Here is a 21,795-nt window from a genome sequence, read left to right on the forward strand (position 1 = left end):
CTCAAGAGAAGGCACCCGACGGGGAGGGTAGATCCAAACCACAAGTCAGAAGAGTGCTGGACGCAGGGAAAAGGGAGGAAAAGCAGTCAGGAGGAAGAATATTTTCCTGAGATGAAGAGGAGAACCCCAAGATTAAACAGGCAAGACAGTGAGCAGGACCCATCCCTGGGCGCAGCCCCGTGCTTCCTTTCTCCGAGTTGAAAAGGGAAGCCTGCAAGATTCTAGGCCAGATGACTCACAAACGGGGAAGAAGAGCTGGACTCTGACCTGTGAGAGCCTGGAGAAGCACACGGATACGACCGTGAGAAACAGACGCAGGCGTCCCGCTCCAGCGAAGGTGTGAGTCGCCACAAGAGGGAGAGACACCGAGTGCACGGTCCTGTGCGCCAGACCCGCTAACAGGCAAACAACACACTCACAGAAGGGACACCTCCAGACCAGGGGCCAGATCCGATAGAGCAGGCGGAGCCCCAGGTCACCAAACCGAGACTTAACCTAATTACATCTACGGCCTCTCCCAGAAACGGGAGCTCAGCATCCATCAGGAGTCCCCTGGTCGGCATGAGCAAGGTCGTCTGTCCGGCAGACCCCACGGTCCCCTGAAGGAGAGTGACCCTGCCCAACTAACCCGCGTCCTCCCGGGATCAGGTCCCCGTCCCGCTCCCTCCTGCCCATGAACGTCTCTCATCTGGGCGGCTTCCCGGGGCTCCTCTCTGCCCGCTAGGCTGCAGGCGGCCGGGTTCAGGGGTCACCGGAGAAAGCCAACCAGACCTTCAAAATTTACCCCACTGGATTTTGTTCTTTAACAATCACAAAGTGTACAAACCATTATCAACAACCAAGAACTCAGGAGACCACTGGTCCTAGGATTGCTTCCTGAGAAACCAGTCAGAGAACGAGTATCAGAAACCTGCGTGACCAGGAGACAGACAGCTCTGGGGGGAACTGAAAGCAAAGGAGGAGAAGCCGAGAGGCTGGATTTGTAAGGGCCGTGCATCCATCCCTCTGATAATGCAGACACAAGGCAGCAACAAGGTTGTGTGTGGGGGCGGGTGGTGCGGTGGAGATGCAGAAAAGCATGTGCAAAAATTTTAAACTGTCTCCAAACTTCATTTAGGTGGTTACAGTATTTGTGCTGTTATTCTGGGAATGCTGCATGTGATGCAGGTTTAAGTGACTGAGTGATTATGGGATATGTGAATTCCATCATCTCCCTGTTCTGAAGAACCAGGATCCTCGGTATGGAAAATGGGAGATACAAGGTAGGAGGGGTTTAGTCCTGAATTAAATGGGATGTGACAGTATAAACTCATAAGGTACTGCCTCTCTAAGAGATACAATTGCATTTATTTGTAATTCCTAGCTCTGCTCGCTGAAAGGCCAATAGACAGCAGTCAATCTGGAAGAAATGCGCATCCCTCAGGCCCAGGTTTTGTTCTGGGGGCACTGGGGTCTCCATGGAGGGACGGCTGGCTCTAGATCTGGGGTCGGACGGGCAGGACGCGAGCCTGCAGCAGACTGTGGTCGCGTGAGACCAGCCGGAAGGGGCTCCTATTGGCCGAACGTGGGATGACCTGAGCTTTGACAAAGAAACTAACTGCAAAGGACTGAAACCCAACAATGTCATTTCATCCCCGAGTTCACAGTGATGTATGTATTTCTAGATCCACTGGCCGGTCAGCTTTGGAGTGTGACAGGAATACACAAGCCTGACAGAGGGAAAGCATCAGCACATAGGGATTCCACCACTGGGGAGCCAAATGCTAGATGAAGGGAGTTCCTGTGCGTTAGTTTAATGGCCAACAAATGAAAACAGGAAATGACAGAATGAGAATATCACTGTTTTGTGACCCTAAAGAATGAATGAATGAATGAACTCTGAAGCACCAACAGTGGCTGCTAACGCCACAAAAGGAGACACAAGCCAACATGGGTCCCTGATGAAATAATTCAACAGCACTTGGAGTCGGCCAAGGCACCAGACCCGAGTTTGACCCAGGGCCAGGACCTAGCTGCCAACCTGCAGGAAAGACGGGAGCCAAGAACCTGCTGGCTTGCACCGGGACTGGGGCCCTCTGCAGAGTCAACCCGGAGCTTCCACCAATAAATTAAAAAGAGAGGGGAGAGGGAGAGCCTGTGGATTAAAAGAGACTGCAAACATATCGGACGTAAAGAAAACTGGCAGACTAACCCGATGTGCAGGGTGTCCCACTGGGTGCTCAGACGCTGGGGACCTGGAAGAGAGGGCTACAGAGCTCAGGGGTAGAGGCTGCTCCCGGGGGAGTGGAGGGGTTTGTGCTGGGGACACCCGGGACACCTGGCCAAGACCTGTTTTCTGACCTGGCTGTAGGTCACGGGGTGTCTGCTTTATAGTAACGGAGTGTCCCCGTGAGCGCAGAGCCGACAGAGGTCTCCGTGTGCTTACCTGGGGGGTAGACCAAAGCCACGTGGTCCCCAGTGTTCAGTCTTGCCTTCTCCATCAGGGCGGCGGCCACCCTCTCTGCCCTCTTGTGCAGCTGAACGCAGGTTGCAGTGCTGGTGACGCTGCCCTAGGAAGGCGGTCCCTGCATCAGCGGGGAACTGGGGGTGGGTCTGTTCCTCGGGCATGTGAGCACACACTGCTCTTGCCCTGTGCCCTGAACTCCTGTGGTTAGGGCCCAGGACCTGCACCAGTTCTCGGGACACACCTGCTGTCGTTCCTAGTCGTCTGTATCTCAGGGAGAGATCCCAAAGGCGGCTGTTTCTCCAGCAGGGAAGGGACAAGCTGTGCAGTGTCTCCAGAGAGCCTGGAGCAGTGAGCGTGCTGCTTGTCCAGGACGGCCTGAGTCTCAGCCATTAGAGAAAACTCTTGAGGGCGCCCGGTTGGCTCAGTTGGTCAAGTGTCTGACTCTTGATTTGAGCTGAGGTCACGATCTCAGGGTCGTGAGATCGAGCCCCACGTTGGGCTCCACACTGGGCATGTCACTTGCTTAAGGTGCTCTCTCTCCCTCTGCCCCACCCCCAACTCGCTCCCGTGTGCTCGCTCGCACTCTCTCTAAAAAAATTTTTTTAAATAAATAACTAAATTTAATTAAATTAAAAAAAGAAAACTCTTTTGGCCTTTTTGATAAAATCGGTTAAATATAACATTATAAAGAATAATAGAATAAATATCCACGTTCTCCTTACCTAATATTTTGCCACATAATGTTTAAATTTGTTTTCTAAAACATATCATCACCACTCTGCATACCAACCTTAATTCATCCTCTCCTTCCCCAGAAACAACCATTATCCTGAATATAAATACACATAAGAATGCACAATAAACAAACATCTGGAAGCTACATGGTCGTGCGTGTTTGAACTTCCTCTCCCCCAGGTCGGTGGCCTGCCCTCTTGGAGCACCTGGCGGACACAGAGCGTTGCGGGCAGCACGGGCTCGCGCGCTCACTCGCCTCGCGTCTTTGCCGAGGACATCAGGACACCAGCTCCCAGCAAAGGCCTCCTTCCCTTGGCTGACTGGAGTTGGGCAGGCCTCAGAGCTTTTAGTCCTTCTGAAGGCTATTAAAGGTGCAGCTCGGTCTAAACATAATGCCCCAGAACAGACCAGCCAAAGTCAGAGCCCCTCCCTTCTCCCTTACGGAGGCCAACGTGCTTGTCTGCAGAGCCAGGCTGCGTGCAAGGGAGCTGGGCTTGCTTCCCCCAAGCCCAGCTGAGGTGCAGAACGTCAGAGCCGGCAGAGCCTGCCAGTCCCCTTGGATGGCCACCTACACGGCCACAGGCCTCCTCCTAGGTTCAGAGGCCAGCATGTCCTCAGGGACCCAAGGACAATTCAAAACAGAAGAAGGCTGACAAACTAAAAGAAATGCCAAGTTTTACTAGTGACGTTGAGGGGATTTGGAAAAGGCCAGGCCCAGTCTTCTGCGGGCTCCTCCTGAGCTCTCTCTTGGCTTTAAAGACCATCTACCTCGGGGCGCCTGGGTGGCTCAGTCATTAGGCGTCTGCCTTCGGCTCAGGTCATGATCTCGGGGTCCTGGGATTGAGCCCCGCGTCAGGCTCCCTGCTTCTCCCTCTCCCTCTGCCGCTCCCCCTGCTTGTGTGCTCTCTCTAATAAATAAAATCTTAAAAAAAAACCAAAACATCTACCTCTCCACACATGCCTGGTGGGCAACTCTGTGCGGCCCCCACCCCAGGGCCCCTCCTCTCTGAGCTGCCACCCCACACTCACCCTCCTGCAACCCACAGGAGCCACTCAGAACCACGAACCACATCACGCGCCTACAGCTCAGTCCCGAGCAGGCTTCCAGCCACACCCTCGGGATAACAGCCAGCACCTGGCCTCGGAGCCCCTGGCACTTGGGGCCACACCCCTGCTGTTCTCATCTTCGGGTTCCCATCAGGAGCTCGTTTTACCTTGGCCACTTGTTAATTATTGGCTGTCTCCATGCTCTAGAACTCAATCAATGATAAAGTAAATGTTTTCTGAACACCATTCTAGATCTGTGGATACACGGTGAACAAAGAACATAAAGTCTCTTTTACGGACTAGTTTTCCAGCAGGGAAGACTCACTTCAAGCGTCCTGAGGGCAGGACGCTTTTTCTCTTACTTAACACCCAGAACCTAACAGGTATCAATAAATATTTTTTAAATGAAGAAACAATGGGCAGTAATGAGCAGAAACAAAAGCTAGACCAGCATTTTCTAAGACCACAGCGACCTGCCCTTTACTGTGTCAAAGTGCAAACGTTCTCACGGCCTGTGTGAGATGCATCTGAGTGAGGCAGGATTTTTATGGTTATTTAACTTGTCATGTTTCTATATTTTGTCTGCTGGCCCAAAGCTGGATGTGCGGGTTATGGCACCTCCTTTCTATCCTGAGAACTCCTGGTACAGTGTAATCAACTAAGAGGTAGCCAAAATCATGGAAGTGAATTTCTGAATCTACCCCAGGATCAGGGCAATAAACAGCATTTGTCATGTTAAAGCTATAAACAAAAAAATCTAAATTCCTAATTTTTACAAAATAAACATTTCCTTTTAGCTCACTTAGGAGTCTTTACAAGCATGCTGTTTTTGACGGAGCATTTTCCTGTTAAATACTAACTTGACCAGAAATGTCACTGCCTGACTGAGGTGACCGAGGTGACTGCTGAGCTCCCCACACAGAAAACAGCAGGTGGGGCGGGTGGCTGGGGGCACGGCGCTCTCTGGGCAGGACTTGGGGGACAGAGCACTGGGAGCTGGCTCACCTTGGCGTTGAGCAGCAGGAAGAGCGGGTGGTCGGGAGTGGTGTGTGCCCGCCACTGCAGCACGTCGGGCAGGAACAGGAACTGCGCAGAGAGGCCCACTCAGTCTGCAGCCTCGCGGAGGGGCACCCTCCTTGTGCCCCCGGGCCCCGGCCGTTACCTTTCTGGCCTGGTCACTGTCCTCCAGGTGAGCCAGCTCCCTCCCCGAGGCCTGTGCGATCCTCTTCCCGGCAACCAGGTTCCCCACGATCATGGAGGCCGGCCCCACCTCTGGAAAACGGGGGATTCTGAGTGAGCAGGTGGTGGCTCGGGGACAGGACCGTCCGGTGACTACACTGCCGGAACACTTTCTATCTGAATGAGGCGTTTCACTCTTCACTAAGGTGCTGACGCTCAGGAAGCCAGCCGTAAGGGTCATGGTGAGCGGCAAAGAGCGTCTCTCTCTCAAATACAAGCAACCCCAGACTGAGAAATTCGCCATTTGGCATATACCTGGGGGTATGACTGGACCTCACCCACAGCCACACGCTCAGGGTACTAACACGGTTTTCCCACATTTTACATATAAAACAGGAAATTAAACCTTCCTGAGTAAATGCATTTTATTTAATGATATCTTATGTGTTCAATAATCAGTGAAAGAAAAATAAAAAAATTTACATAACCAAAGGAACAAAAATAACAGTCAAGCCAGTCTTTAAACTTAGTTTCTAAATGTGTGAAATCAGGGAAGGGAGAGACCATTCGTGGAGGCCGTTGAGGTGTCAGCCGCGGGGAGCAGCCCGGCGGTCCGGCCCCCAGCACTGCACTCTCTCCATCCCTGAGCTCCACGTCAGCTCTTGGGCCGCACCTCTACTCCCAGGGAGCCACCCCCTTGCCCTCCAAGCCTCAGATGCCACGCCTGCATTTGGTCACTGAGATGGGTCCTAACAGGCAGCTGAGAACCACCACACAGGTGACACGGTAAAGTTTTCTCATCTGTGGCTTGGCTCCAGGGAGGCAGGAGGTGGTGACTGCCCTGATGTAGGTCTGGCTCCTAACCCCAGCCCCAGAGATGCAGGCCCCACGAGGGCTGCACCATTGAACCACGAGTGTGGCTGCCACCAATATTGAGACTGAACAGACAGCTATTGCCACATAGGACTAACCTGGTTGTTTCTGGCGAGGTTTGGGAAGGTTGGTGACACAGGTGTGAGGGCACATTAGTACATTACATGGGTGCAGCATCCCCTCCAGGAAACGCTGCTTGGTTTCAGAAATGTGAATCCCTCCGAGAGGAGCCTTGGGCAAGGTGTTGGCAGGAACCAGGGCCAGACAGTACACGCCCACCTGGTGGATGCTGTCGATGGCCTGGAAGAGAATAACACGAGATCGGAGGGTCGGCGTTTGAGACCCAGCGCGTTACCCAGCTGCAGGCAAGCACAGGCTGACCCACCCACAGCTGCCGAGGGGCTGGGAGGCTGGGAGCTACACCAGGTGAGAGCATGCAACTCTAAAGATCGTGGAGACACTCTGTCCAACAAGAACACATGGAAGGACAGGCATACGTTTCTATCATTTAACACACACACATACTATGTGTGTGTGCACATATACATAAATCTGAAACTGCACATATTAAAGAAAGGAAAGTTAGATAAGCCAGCGCAGCTGTGGGGGGCAGAACACAAGAATTTATCTTGTGTTCAGATTTGACTTTGGAGCCATGTATGTATTTTACATCCAAAAAACTTGAAATTTTAAAAAGCAATCCCTAACAATTGAAAGTGAAATAAAAGAAATGAACTCAGCTGAACTGGAATTAGGTTGGTGGCAAAGCCCCAGAGAGAGAATCTATTTAAAGTGACTCTAAACATGGTAATTTGATTAGTCCACCCCTAATGAGATATGCCCTATGGGCAAAAAGAACTGCAAAAAAATGTTAAGCTGCTCTCAGAAATCTCACGTTTTAGAGGGAGTGTGGAGACCGTTGTTTTGAGACTATAGTATAGCGTGGCCTGAGGCAGATGAGTGATTCTCTGATGAGTTGTTGATGTCTGCAATTTTTCAGTGTGGGAGCAAGGAATCAGTGAGTTAAGTAAAAATTCTGTGGTCTTGAATTTGAGCTGGAACCAGCAGCATAGACTCATGATGTAGGTACTCTTACAAACAGATATCATTTCCTACTCTGTCCACTGAAGAAAGCCCAGAAACAGTGAAGAAGCCGGCAACATCGAGTGCCCAGATGGTGGTCCCCAATTCCACTTCCCCTATGAAGTAGCAGGGTCCCTAGGGTCCTGGCCATGACAGGTCTAGGATGCAAAACACACTGCCTGTCCCCAAGCATCTGAGCTTCCTCATCTCTGCTATGGCCTCAAAGAATTCCAGGGGTACATCAGAAGGACTCAAGAGCCAACTTGAAGAGGCTCCCACTGACCACTGAAAAATAAAAAAACTATAATAGACTGAATCACATCCACGATGTTTGCATCCACTAGTTCTTAGTGAAACAAATAAACGAAACTCAGCGGTCACTTGAAGAAGATTCTAAGAAACCACCTTACTACTCTGAAATCAATCCTTGATCTTGTTTTCTTACACAGCCTGCCTCCAGGCCCCTGGGTGACTGAGGAGGGCATGCGTTCTCCAGAGGAGAAACTTCCAAGGCTGCTCCAGTGAGCCTTCATAATCAGGGTTGCTCCGCTGTCAAGTCCTAACAGATCAGTGACGCCAGGGTGGTGAACAGAGGCAGCCAGAATCATATGCCACCTTCCAGGAGGAATTTTTGCCAGAAAACTGAACCTGAGTCTGATCCAACCACAACGTGCAGGATGACCACAGGCGACAGACGGCTGTATTGAATGATAGATCTGAGACACAATCTTCAGAGCTCAGGCTAAAGAAACATACTGGACAAACAACTTGTTTTTGTCCACAAACTAACCACAAGAAAACTATGACAGAGGAAGAATCTGTAGATTAAAAAAGACTTAAAGACCTTGTCCCCACCAAGTACAATTTTTTTTTTTACCTCATTTTGATCCTGAATCTAACAAACAAACATTAGATAATCAGAGAGTCTGAATAGTGACTAGATATAGAATTACAACAAGAAATTACTGTTAGGATAAAAACTCTGAACACAGCAGGTATAGAGAGAATGTACCTCAATGTAAGAAAGATCATATTTCACAAACCCACAGCGAACACCATTCTCAATGGTAAAACTTTTCCCCCTAAGATCAGGAATAAGTACATGGAACTAGAAGTCCCAGCCACAGCAATAAGGCAAGAAAATGAAATAAAAGGCATCTAAATTGGAAAGGATGAAGTAAAACCATCACTATTTACAGATGACATGATCTTATATACAGAAAACCCTTAAGACTCCACCAGAAACTGTTAGAACTGATAAACACATCCAGTAAAATCACAGGAAACATCTGTTGTGTCTCTGTACACTAGTCTAATGAATGAGCCATCAGAAGGAGAAATTAAGAAAACCATTCCATTTACAGTTGCACCAAAAATAATAAAATAAAATAAATTTAACCAAGGAGGTGAGAAATCTATATGCTAAAAACTATGACAGTGATGAAAGAAATTGAAGACACAAAGAAACAGAAAGACATTCCAGGCTCATGGATTGTAAGAATTAGTATTTTTAAAATGTCCATTCTACCCAAGGTAATCTACAGATTCAGTGCAATCCCTGATTCCAATGGCATTTTTCACAGAACTAAAACAAATCATCCTAAAATTTGTATGGATCCAAAAAAAGACTCTGAGTAGCCAAAGCAAACTTGAGGAACAAAGCTGGAGGCATCACACTTCATGATTTTGAATTATATTACAAAGCTTTAGTAACCAAAATATGATATTAGCATAAAAATAGACATACAGTTCAATGGAATACAATAGAGAGCCCAGAAATAAACCCAAGCACATATAGTCGATTACTTTGTGACAAAGGAGACAAGAATATACCATGGGGAAAAGAGTGTCTCAATAAACGGTTCTGGGAAAACTGGACAGCTACATGCAAAAGAATGAAACTGGACCACTTTCTCACACCATCCACAAAAATAACATCAAAATTGGGGGCGCCTGGGTGGCTCAGTTGGTTAAGCGACTGCCTTCGGCTCAGGTCATGATTCTGGAGTCCCGGGATCGAGTCCCACATCGGGCTCCCTTCTCGGCAGGGAGTCTGTTTCTCCCTCTGACCCTCTTCCCTCTCGTGCTCTCTATCTCTCATTCTCTCTCTCTCAAATAAATAAATAAAATCTTTAAAAATAAATAAATAAAATCAAAATTGGTTAAAGACTTGAACATAAGACCTGAAACAATGAAACTCCTAGAAGAAAACATAGGTGGTAAGCTCTCTGACACAAGTCTTTTTGATGATTTTATGGCTCTGACACCAAAAGGAAAAGCAATGAAAGCAAACATATAACAAACAAGCTTCTGCACAACAGACGAAATCATTAACAAAATGAAAAGACAACCTACTGAGAGAAAATATTTGCATATCATTTATCTGATAAGGGGTTACTATCCCAAATATATAAAGAACTCACAGAACTCAATGGCAAAAACAAACAATCCAATTAAAAAATGGGCAGAGGATCCAAATAGGCATTTTTCCAAAGAAGACATACACATACTCAACAGGTACATGAAAAGATGCTCAACATCATTAATCATCAGGAAAATGCAAATTTTAAAAAATGAGGTATCACCTCATACCTGTCAGAACGGCTAAAATCAACAACACAAGAAACAACAGGTGCTGGCAATGATGTGAAGGAAAAGGAACCCTCCCACACTGTTGGTGGGACTGCAGACTGGTGCAGCCGCTCTGGAGAACAGTTCGGGGGCTCCTCAAAAGGTTAAAAATAGAACTAGCCTACGATCCAGCAATTGTGCTACTAGGTATTTACCCAAAAAAACCCACCAAAAACACTAATTCAAAAAGATAAATGAACCCCTATGTTTATTGCAGCATTATTTACAATGGCCAAGATATGGAAGCTGCCCATGTGTCCACGGACTGACGAACGGATAACGAACACACGGTGTGTACACAATGGAGTGTTACTCAGCCATAAAGAACGGGATCCTGCCATTTGTGACAACGTGGACGGACCTCGAGGGTGTAAGCAAAATAAGTCAGTCTGAGAAAAACACGTCCCACATGATCTCACTTACATGTGAAATCTTAAAACTGAGCTGACAGATAGAGAACAGACTGGTGGCCGACAGAGTGGGGGTCGGGTGGACAGAATGGGAGAAAGTGTCAGAACGTACGAACCTCCAGTTACAAAACAGAGAGTCTGGGGATGTAGTGCGCAGCACGGGGACTACAGATGAGAACTCTGTACCGTACACCTGAAAGCTGCTGAGAGAGTAGATCTTAAAGTTCTCAATCACAAGAAAAAAACTTGTAATTATGTATGATGATGAATGTCTACTAGACTTACTGTAATCACTTCACAGTAGATACGAATATCAAATCATTATGTTGTACACCTGAAATTAGTATTATACATCAATTATATCTCAGTTTTTAAATTAAAAAAATTTTTTTTAAGATTTTATTTATTTATTTGACAGAGAGAGACACAGCGAGAGAGGGAACACAAGCAGGGGGAGCGGGAGAGGGAGAAGCAGGCTTCCCGCTGAGCAGGGAGCCTGATGCGGGGCTCGATCCCAGGACCCCGGGATCATGACCTGAGCCGAAGGCAGATGCTGAAGGACTGAGCCACCCAGGCGCCCCTCGAAGGCAGACGCTTAATGACTGAGCGACCCAGGCACCCCTCTATCTCAACTTTTAAAAATATTTTATTTATTTATCCAAGAGACAGAGAGAGAGAGGGAGATCATGAGCAGGGCGGAGGGATAGAGGGAGAAGCAGGCTCCCCCCTGAGCAAGGAGCCTGATGCGGGACTCGATCCCAGGACCCTGGGATCATGACCTGAACTGAAGGCAGGTGCTTAACTGACTGAGCCACCCAGGTGCCCCAATTATATCTCAATTTTTAAAAAGTAAGAACATTATTGTTAATTCTTAGAGATGCGATAATGGTATTCCTTGTTTAAAGAAATAATAAAATCTTTACAGATAAATGCGATGTCTGGCATTTACTTCAAAACACTCCTAAGGGAGAAGGGGGGAGGCCAGGTGGGGACACAGTCAGGACCTGGGTTGATAACTGTTGAACAGGGTTATGGGAACATGGGGCTATTATGATGTAGTTTTTGAATATTGGTGAGGTTGGTGGGGTCCAGAGCCGACGGCCAAGAAAGAATTCTTGAGACGTCTGTGGTGCAAAAAGGTGGTTTTATTAAAGCCCAGGGACGGGACCAGGGCAGGACCCGTGGGCAGAAGGAGCTGCGGCCCCGGGGTTGTGAGGGGTGGCTGATCATATACTTGGGAGTTGGGGGAGGGAGGGCAAAGGGAGGTGTCCAAAAGGACTTGGATCTGCTGAAGAAGACTCACAGGATCCTGGAGGCCTGGCTCTTGTCAAGCTAGGGTTGTTTTTCCCTGTAACAAGGCATCAACATTAGGACAGGAGCTTCCTGGAGGAATGTTACGCTCTGCCCGCCTCGAGTATTTGTCAACGGGCTGCAGGTTATAGGGACATTTACTTTTATCTACATTTCCTTCTGCCTCTGTTCCCCACATCAATTACACTCTTCTTCTTGTTTGTTGTGTTAGAAATATTCCATAATAAAATATCAAAAATTTTATTAAAAATAAATGTTGTGAGATACTAGCGGGAAAACACTACTCTGAAGCTCAGGGCCACCTGGTCTCCCTGATGCGTGGACCGCTCTATGCCTGTTTCTAACAGCTTCATGCCACTTCACACAACTGGCCTGGAGATGGCAGGGTACCAGAGGAAATTCACCCAAACATTTGTACCATTCCCCACAGCAGCTTTATTCATAACAGTCAGAAACTGGCAACCCAAACATCCAGCAGGATGTGAACAGATAAGCGGAGAAACACAATTTGGCCACCAGGAGGAATGCACCACCCCATCCACACGACACAAGGGATCGCAGGACCATGCTGAGGGAAGGAAGCCAGACAGAACGGCAAACAGTGTGTGATTCCTTTTACCTAAAGTGGTAGAAAGTGTCTGTGGTAGAAAGGGACACACGCTGTGCCACTCACGCGTGCGGACATACAGCCGACCAGCGGCTCTCGGGCTGGGCAGTGCGGCAGAGGTGGGGGACACGGGAGAACCACGGCATGGAGGAGATCTTCTGTCTTCATTACCGTGGTGCACTGGTTACATGGGTGCACACTGTCGTCAAAACTTAGCGCCTGCACACTTACAGATGGGCTCATTCTACATAGAAATTGCATCCCATCAAGCCAACTGAAAATCCCCTACTGGACAGTACCTGTAAAGTTTGTGCACTTTACTGAATGTAAATTTTACTTCCTTCCCTCCAAAATAGTATGCTGGACTCCGTTCAGTATTTAAAGAAATGAGGGCCACCATGCGGTGCAGGGCAAGGTGGCACCCCACACCATGCCCTGAGGAGTGGGCAGAAGGACAGATGTGGGACAAGCAAGTGTGAGGATGTGTCAACCATTGCAGAACCTAGAGATGGGTATTAGGAACTTTCTGCGCCATGCTTTCCGCTTCGCTCTAGCTCTGACATTGTCATAACAAAACGTTGGAAACCACCACCGTTGTGGTGGCACACAAGCTCTCAGTACCCCCCCGGTCCCCTGTGGCCATGGCTTGGTCCGAAGCTAAGTAACAGTCTCAACTGATATCATCCTAATCGACAGGAGAGTCACGGGACTGCTGTTTTAGGACACACTAACCCTTGTACGGAATTACAGTTTCAAAATGCTGTTCCCTTATCTTTACAAAGCCCAACTTCTTAAGCGCCTACTGTGTGCAGGCAGCACAGGGTGGAGGAAGGCTGCAGCTCTCAGTAGTCAAGCCCGTGATCCTGTGTGGGGCGGCTAGACATCTGGGCTGCTCGGCACTGAGCTAGAGACAGGGGCAGGCAGGCCGGGCTCTGAAGGAAGGGAATGCAGACCCCTGTGCACTTGGACTCATCGGAACCACACTCGCAGAGACAGGGGCCAGCTGCCGGGGCGCACCTGCAGCACGCGGCTCATCCACTGGAAGCTGTCCTCCTCGGAGGCATCTGGCCGCTGCTCAGCCACAAGGACGATCCGGTCATCGTGCAGCACCGTCACGGAGAACACAGCAATCCTGGGGGAAGACGAGGACAAAAATGACCACCCCGCAAAGGACACCAAACAGGACGCAGACGCTTCCTCTCCCTTGAAACAGAGGGTGCAGACATGCTCGTGTTGAAAAGACAATCTAACCATGGGCTGCTTGTTGAGACCTGGAGAAGTGACAGTCCCTGGTCTCCTACAGTACGGCTGAAATAAGTTCCAATTCGAGAAAACAAAGAGGACTCCGGTGCAAAGCAAAACAACCAGGCACAGATCTTAAAAGAAAATGTTCCTTAATTATAATGTCAATGCACGTGCTACATTTCTTTGTGCAAAAATCTTTGTCTAGAAATACTATCAGGTGTATTGTTTAATCTTACTGGGTAAATCTCTTTCACTAATGTGTTCATGTCCTCGTGTTTACTGTGGTGTAAGTGGACTTGTTTCTCCCGCCTCACTTTAGGGATTTCAGCACTCTCCCTTTCTCTGTATTTACTGCCTTTTGCCTCTTACACTTGGACATGGTTCTCTTTCTCCTCATGGGACAAGAAGCTGGTCTCCCCATTGAGCCCAGCACGTCACACACCTACTGCCCCAGTTCTGGGCCTTCATGGACAAGCTTGCTTTCTCTTGTTCTCTCCTTTGGCTGGTGTGCACATGTGCACGTGCACACACACATTTTACCCAGCAGTAAATTTCCCCTGCTTTCATACATCTTGAATGTGTCTCTCTTAGTATCCCAAGAATATTTTTATTACAACTGCACAATTAAGTGACAATTGGGATGAACATAAAATCTAAGTTAAAAATTCCTTTTAATAACTTAAAAACATCATTGCACTGCCACCTTCTCGAGCTGGCCCCAGCACTGGGGAGTCTCATGCCTTCTGCTTGACCCTGATGCCAGACCCTTCTTGAGTCCCGCAAACCCAGCCTCCTGCTGCCCAGACGCTGCCCTCCCCTCCAGGCATGTGCCCTCCCCTCGGGTCTGCTATTTCTATGCCAACCCTTCCTTGGTTTTTTAAACTTTTTTTTTTTTTTTTTTAACCTCTGGAGTACTTCCTTAATCTGACTTTCCAGTTTATCACTTCCTTCTCTAGCTGTGTCTATCCTGCTATTTGTTCCATCTATTGTGTTTGTGTTTAAGAACAAAGGACTCATTTTGTGTACGCTATAACTATAATTCCTCTAGCACACACTCTGTCAGCTGCAGCTCCAGTTCTATTTTATTTTATTTTTTTTGGGGAGCAGTGAGTGAGCACAAACAGGGGAGGGGCAGAGGGCAGAGGGCAGAGGGAGAGTCTTAAGTAGGCTCCGTGCCCAGTGCAGGGATCAGTCTCACAACCCTGAGATCATGACCTGAGCTGGACTCTGAAATCAAGAGTCAGACACTTAACTGACTGAGCTACCCAGTCACCCCTGTGGCTCTATTTCAAGGTGGGTGTGGCGGTGGGGACAGGCAGGTACTCCGGCCCATGGCTGATGCAATCACTGGCACCCCCACTAATCACCCACGATGGCGACACCTTGTCAGCTGCCTGCTGAGGAAGGGCCTGCACCTCCAGGTCCTGTCAGGTCCCGGGGCCCTCCCTAATCTACCCCAGAAGCAGATGTTGGCCACCCTGACATTATCTCCACGGACACCCACACTAACAGTGTCCTGTTTCTGCTGTGAGGGCAGGTCACCAGGTCCTGGCAGCCCCCACTCAGGCACCCACACAGGCCTGCCTTGCTGGTTCCTCCTTGGTAGCCACCCTATACCCCTGTCACCCCAACCTACGAGAAGGGTCAGCAGCACACACTCTTTGACAGAACTCCCTAATGATTTCTTTAAGGAATACTCAAAGGCAGGGTCTGGCCAGGCTCACAGGTGCCCTAGTTTGAGTAATAAAGCACGCCCCTGAGAAGAAGGAAATTAAAAAATGCAGCCAGCTGGGTGGGCCAGCTAGGAGAAGGGGATGCTTCCTTCGGGCTTAAGAGCTCAGGAGTTGAACAGAGCCAGACACAGCTTCCCTCCTCACCCCCAGTCGTCCAGGGTCAGAAAGTGCTTGCCGTACACATTCAGAAAAGTTGAATAGTTGCTCATCCCAGGAGTGAGGTAGGGCCCTCCATGTGTCTCGCTAAACCTCAGTAGAAAAGAGAGTTGACCTTTGGTGATTCAGAGAAACTGATCCTTTACTGTTTCAATCTGCATGTCTGAGGGTCCAGGGTCCTAAAGCAGGTGCTCCTTGGACCTTGTCCTCTCAAAGAACCACATGAGCCCTGTGGGCAGTGAGGACACTAATGGGCTCCTGGCTGCAAAGATCGTCCTTTTCCTTGTGAAGATTTTCTGATGAGCAGGAATTTTTAGGTTTTGTGTATTCCAATCACTGGACTTTGCTTCTACTGCAGACAGATTCTCAAACTTCAAGTAGAGAAGGGATCTAGAGCCATAGTACAGGGGCCCGCAGCGCATCACCTGCCTCTGTAGACAAACTTCATGGGCTCCACGGCCAGTGCAGTGGCCACGATGTCATCCGCATTGTGTCTACGAACTCCAACCACCATCAGCCCCTCCAGCTTCCCCACGACAAAGACCAGGTTATCCTGGAAGCAAGGACACAGGTCAGGATTTGGGACATGCAGGCAGGCCCTGTGGGTCAGGCAGCTGATAGCTGCTACAGGCAGCTGATGGCACATGGAAACCAAGGGTCCTGCCACGTGGTGACATGAGGGGTTGGGGGGGCACAGGGTCCTGCATCCTGGTGGGCTGGGGAGGAGACAAGCGGACATGGGGGGGCAGCGGTGGGAGGCACAGGGTCCTGCATCCTGGTGGGCTGGGGAGGAGACGGGGGGGACATGGGGGGTGGGGGGGCACAGGGTCCTGCCTCCTGGTGGGCTGGGGTGGAGACAAGGGGACATGGGGGGGCAGCAGTGGGGGGCACAGGGTCCTGCCTCCTGGTGGGCTGGGGTGGAGATAAGGGGACATGGGGGGGGTGGGGGGGCACAGGGTCCTGCATCCTGGTGGGCTGGGGTGGAGACAAGGGGACATGGGGGGCCGGGGGGGTTGCACAGGAAAGGTGAAGTTGTATAGGACTCTGACTGCCCCTGCCCTCGGGCAGGGCTCCCAAAGTCAGTGGCAGGGACATTCTGGGCTGAGAGTACTGTGTCATGGGTGCTGTCCTGTGGACTGTGGGATGTAGAGAGCATCCCTGGCCCCTAGATGCGCACTGGATGCCGACAGCATCCCCTCTACTGAGGTGTGGGCCTGTCTGGAGGCCCAGGTCCTGGCAGCAGGACATACTCACAGGCCCGATGAAGCCCAGCAGCCCCGTCCTGGTGAAAGGCCTGTCAGACACGGGCACGCCTCCTGCCGTGACCGGGATGGTCTGCGCAGAGCAGAGAGGGGAACGTTAGGCTGTGCCCCATGGACAACTAACCAACCGGCCAGATGCCGGCCAGGGTACGGCTCCCCAGATCGGGCCGTCACCCAAGGATCCCTGGTGGGGAACAGGCCACCCCAAGGCCGGAGTCTATGTCAGTGGATGAGATGCTCCTCGGGCTCCCGCACCCAGCATGGTCTGTGTTCCTCCTGTGACCCCCTTATCTCCCTGTGCCCAGCAGCTGGCCCCTCAAGCACGCGGAGCGCTGGCTTCCCGGGCTGACCTCAACTCCCGTCAGGGCTGGAGAGCCGCTGAGCCTCACCCCCCACACTCCACTGATGCTATGGAATTCACCTCAACATAAAGGGCAGGAAAAGGTACAAACCTCAAAGACACTCTTAGTGATTCCAAGTAGCCCATAGTACGCTGTGCCGGTGGTACTGGAGTTGACACATATTTCTCCAACTTCATCGGTTTTACAGAGATAAGGGGTACCTTCTATCTTCACAACACATACGTCAGCTAAAGAGAGGAAAAACCCCCAAAGTCATACACAAGAAATACACGTAAATGGGTCATTCGCAAAGATCTACTTGTCGCTACATTTGCAGTTATGGAAACAAAACATCACACACGCAGTCCACTCTTACAACGAGTTGTCGGACGTGCATACTACACGCTCTATCCAGGTGTATGTCCTTCTGCTTCCTACGTAGTATTTAACCGAAGCACGATGCATCCTGCACATCATAAGCTCAGGCTGACAGGACACTTGCTCTCTCATGGACACATTCCGTGCCCCCTCCTTGTGTCACCCTCCTGACCCCGTCTCATGCCGTAGCCCCGCACAGCCCATCCCATAGCCCAGCGACCTCCTGTTCCGCTGTCATAAGCAGCTCCCCACTGATGAGCCTGCCTGCCGCCCGCTCTGGGTATGGGGGACCGTGCCTGTCCCTGCCACAGAGCAGGCATGACTGCAGTTCCAGGCCACCCAGCCTTGCCACAGAGCAGGCATCCAAAACCAGCCTCTGAGGGAAGAGTGAAATGCACACCAGAATGTGCAGTGGTCCATTTAAGGAAACTCGGTTACCCAGTGAGGGATTAAGAAGCCTGTGGCCACCTGGGCATGGCCCTTCCTTTGACTCGAGTGTTCTCCAACACACTCTCCTCTCCCAGGATGGTAATTAGCAAGAGGACAAAGAAGAGGGCTCATCGACTGGTTTCCATTCATTCACAAATGCTGGAGGGGGACGCTGGTGTGCAGGTCACAGCCAGATACTCCCACATGCTTGCATTTGCAGCAGAGACCCTGATCTAAATGGTAAAAGGCCACAAACCCCTTGGGGCGAACATAGTGAAAGGTTAAGTCTCTGCTGAAAACAAGACACCGCCAGCCCTCAACACGTCAGCTCTGCAACGGTCCCGACTAACAAATAATGACCTGGGGAGCACTGTGCACACGCACACACACACGCACACATACCCTGGGGGAGCACTGTGCAGACACGCAGACACGCACACACACACACTCCTAGGGGAGCACTGTGCACACACACGCACACACATGCAAACTTGCACGGGGGGGAGCACTGTGCACACACACGCACATAGCGTGGGTCAAGACAGCTGCCCATGAATCTCAGAAGGGCCCGCATGGCGAGGAGGAAGCCGAGCCACCACGAGGTCACCACAGTGAGGTGCAACCATAGAAGAGCACGCACAGAGCCTCCCCAGCTCACAACTGTCACCGGGCCTCCAGGGCCAGGCTCAGGTCTCCATTTCCCTGTGCGACGCTCCACAGGAGGACCACAGGCAGGCCGTTCCACGACCCTCTCCTTGCGGCACTGCCACAGGGCCAGCACTCAGGTCCAGGGGGCCCGGGGGGCCAGGAGGCTGCAATGGGAATTTCTTGCAACCTTCCGAGTCATGCTCCTGACCGAACACATCCCTGCTACCCTGGCTGGTGGCACTCGGTGATCACGCTGTCTGCAGACTCTGGAGTGCTGTGAGCTGATCAGTGCCTCCATGTGTGTGCAGCATGATGCCCGTGCCTGACACGCAGTCAGCGCTCCAGCTCCCAGACACCGGAGAACCACACATCCGGCTCAGGGGCCACCAACAGACCCTCCTGGTTTTGCGCAACCTTAAATTTAATACAGAGGCAGGCAGAAAACAAAAAATAACACTATAAATTAAAACCCCAATATACATGGAAAACCGCTGCTCAGAAGCTTTTTGCTTGTGAGCTTGCAGATCACTCCCACGAAGCCTGGAGCACTCAGGACTCCTGTTACGTCAAGCAGCTGCGAGACTGGACACACTGCAGCTCGTCCCTTACCTCCCGGCAGCACCTGACCAACGTCCTGAACGGTAAGAACAGACAACTTTTCTTCAGTATCAACTCTGATCACACCAAAACTGAGACCGTTCATCGACAGGACAGCTTTTTTTGGTGGAGGTCCTCCCAGGTCTGGCGGCCTGGAAGACAAAAGCAGACAGACGCACTGACGAGGGGACAGCACCCATGGCAGGGAGGGATCCGTGCCCAGCTTGCCTGCAGGATGATGCTGCACCAAAGCCTCAGCTCTGCACCACCCACGGCTGGCCGTGGGGGACAGGCCTCCTGAAGACGCGGCACGCTGCTCGGCATGGGCACCTGCACACTCCGCCCCCACCGGGGGCATCTGGTGGGTCTGTGGCCAGAGTCTAAGTGACACTCTGTGACCTCCCCAGAGAGGTCATAAAGCTGACTGAGCTTCTGCCTGGCTGTGCTGGGACACTTGCTGGGAGCCTTGGGCAGCAGCAGGAGAGGCCCCGAGGAAGCCCGGAGCAGCCCCCAACGCATCCAGTCCAGAGACCAGAGACTGCAAGCCAGAACCACCAGTGGAGCCCTTCCCAAACTCCTGACGCAGAATGCAGGAGAAATACAGTGTCTGATGCCACCATAGAGCAAAGGAATGAGGAATACCTTACGGTTTGTGAAGGATAAAGATGTTCTTCTTCTTGCTAAGTTATTAAACTTTTAGGGTTATTTAATGCTTGCACATATGAAAGCACAGACTAATACAACACAAGACCACAACCATGACTGGCTTTCTAATAACTGGGTTGAGAGTAGAAAACTAATGCAGAGACACTCTCAACTGTGAGCACGCCGCCCTCCGCCCCAGGACGGCACCCAGAGGCCGCCGCGGACAAGAGCCCTAGGGTGCGAGGGGGACCCGGGAAGGAAAAGGTGGCCCGCTGGGAGCATGAAGGACAAGAGCTGCCAGCTCTGAGGTCCCGACCCCACCCTCCGGGCTGAGACGGGAGGAGCGCAGAGAGAATGCAGCTGCAGGAGCCGCGTGGGGCTTCCTCAGCAGGGCGCGGGGGTGAGCGCTGGGCCAGGGTGCTTCTCCGGGACAGCCCCGCAGGGACAGCCCCGTCCCTGGCTGCCGGGCACTGGAGATGCCAGGGGCCCCCGTCAGGGGAGGGAAGGGCGCTGGGCTGCGACACTTCTGAAGGCCAAGGAGGAAGAGGAGCCCTCGGAGGGAGAACAAGCCCAGAGATCACAGCCCAGGGAGCCGCTACCCAAGTCCCGGCACGGATTCAGGCTGGAGTGAGACGCGCAACCAGCCCAGGGCGGGGGGCATGGTGCCCGGGGCTGCCCCACCACCATGTGCACACGCCTGGGAAGCTGGCCCGGCGTTGCTTCGTGAACTCTCCTGCCTAGAGCAGACTCCCACACTCGGCAGCACGGGTACTGCAGGTGCATGAGGAAGACGGAGCAAGCAACCACCTCACCTGCGGATGGCAACTGTTAACGCCTCAGGAGAAGTGGCACAAGGACAGATGACCTCAGGCCTCAGCCCTCTGGATTGGAAGACATTGAGGAATGCATCACAGGAGGATATGGACCCTGCGTGAGACAGAGGGAGACGTGGGGTAACTGGAGGGCTGACAGGGACAGGCCTGACACCAACGCGCGGGCACACGAGCTCCAGGAGACTTATGGGGAGGGGTGGGGCTGCTTCCATGGAAAACATGATGCGCGTGAAAACCACCAGCAGGTAAGAGCTGGACGTCTCTCAGGGAAGGCCTCTGCTGCACCTCTGCGTTGTGTCTGAGCACTAACTCACGGCCAGCCCCACCCTCGCCCCATCTCCTCACAGGTCTGCTGCTGGGAGGTGACCGAGGAGCATTTATGGGGCAAACCTCCCTCATGGCGAGGCCCGGGTGCTGCTGGAAGTGCCTCAGGGCTGTGGGGTCGGCCAAGTAACGCCCCACAGGGGCAGCCCACACACTGTCCCCGGGCTACCCCTGCTTCTCCCCGACTCGCCCCGGCCAGTCTGAGGTGTCATGGATATGGAAGCTCAGCTCCCAGGCAGGAGGGCACCACCTGCTCGGGGCTGCACCCATTGGGACCCCAGGGCTGTACCACAACCCTCAGGCACCCTGCCACAGCGAGGCTTGTGGAAAAGCAGGGGCGCCGCGTCCAGTTCTTGTTGGGCACCGGCAGACAGCAGAGGACACACAAGACAACCCAGTCATTCAGTGCCATAGGGCACTGGAGGGCACGCGGAGTGGCAGGATCTAAGGTCTGTGGGGGACCGGGGTCTGCAGCCAGGAGGGTGAGCCCGGTGCCCGGTGAGGAGCTGCTGGGGGTGCAGCAGAGTGGAGGACCTGCAGGGATGTGAGGCCAGGACCAGGCATGTGACTGGGTTCAGGCGGGCGTGGGGATGCAGGGCACCCAACCCTGGGTATCTTGGAGGCAGGATGGAGGGGCCCTGCTGGGCCCAGGGACAGGTGGAGGAGCTGGACAGTAGGGTGCCCTCCTGGGCGGTGGGGGAACAGGGGCGCAGGGCTATTAGGGCCCTCCTCACAGATGAAAGGCCAGCCCCCAGTCCAGGTGCTTCAATGCAAAAATAGCGGCACATAGCTGTTAAAGCGAGAACAGCCTCCTACCTGGTCAAGGGCTTTGTGCCGCCTGGAAACCCCGCAAAGGTCCACCGCGCCTCCCCAGGGAACACC

General features: G+C 51.8%; 1 protein-coding gene across 2 annotated transcripts in view; it reads right to left on the reverse strand.

Annotated features, from left to right (window-relative positions):
• Nucleotides 1-21,795, reverse strand: part of DIP2A (DIP2 acetate--CoA ligase A) — a 107,607-nt gene that overhangs the window by 16,743 nt on the left and 69,069 nt on the right. For both annotated transcript variants that reach the window (XM_028094740.2, XM_028094741.2), the window contains exons 17-26: nt 20,569-20,683; nt 19,124-19,263; nt 17,171-17,307; nt 16,711-16,791; nt 15,882-16,009; nt 13,340-13,454; nt 6,379-6,580; nt 5,391-5,500; nt 5,234-5,314; nt 2,426-2,549 (exon numbers count right to left, since the gene is read on the reverse strand). In XM_028094740.2, coding sequence (XP_027950541.2) covers nt 2,426-2,549; nt 5,234-5,314; nt 5,391-5,500; nt 6,379-6,580; nt 13,340-13,454; nt 15,882-16,009; nt 16,711-16,791; nt 17,171-17,307; nt 19,124-19,263; nt 20,569-20,683 — 1,233 coding nt within the window. The remainder of the gene's footprint in view (nt 1-2,425; nt 2,550-5,233; nt 5,315-5,390; nt 5,501-6,378; nt 6,581-13,339; nt 13,455-15,881; nt 16,010-16,710; nt 16,792-17,170; nt 17,308-19,123; nt 19,264-20,568; nt 20,684-21,795) is intronic.

Source organism: Eumetopias jubatus, unplaced genomic scaffold (genome assembly GCF_037043125.1).
Source record: "Eumetopias jubatus isolate StellerSeaLion01/CBP00866 unplaced genomic scaffold, mEumJub1_p1.0 scaffold_1, whole genome shotgun sequence".
In the NCBI taxonomy this organism is placed as follows: domain Eukaryota; kingdom Metazoa; phylum Chordata; class Mammalia; order Carnivora; family Otariidae; genus Eumetopias; species Eumetopias jubatus.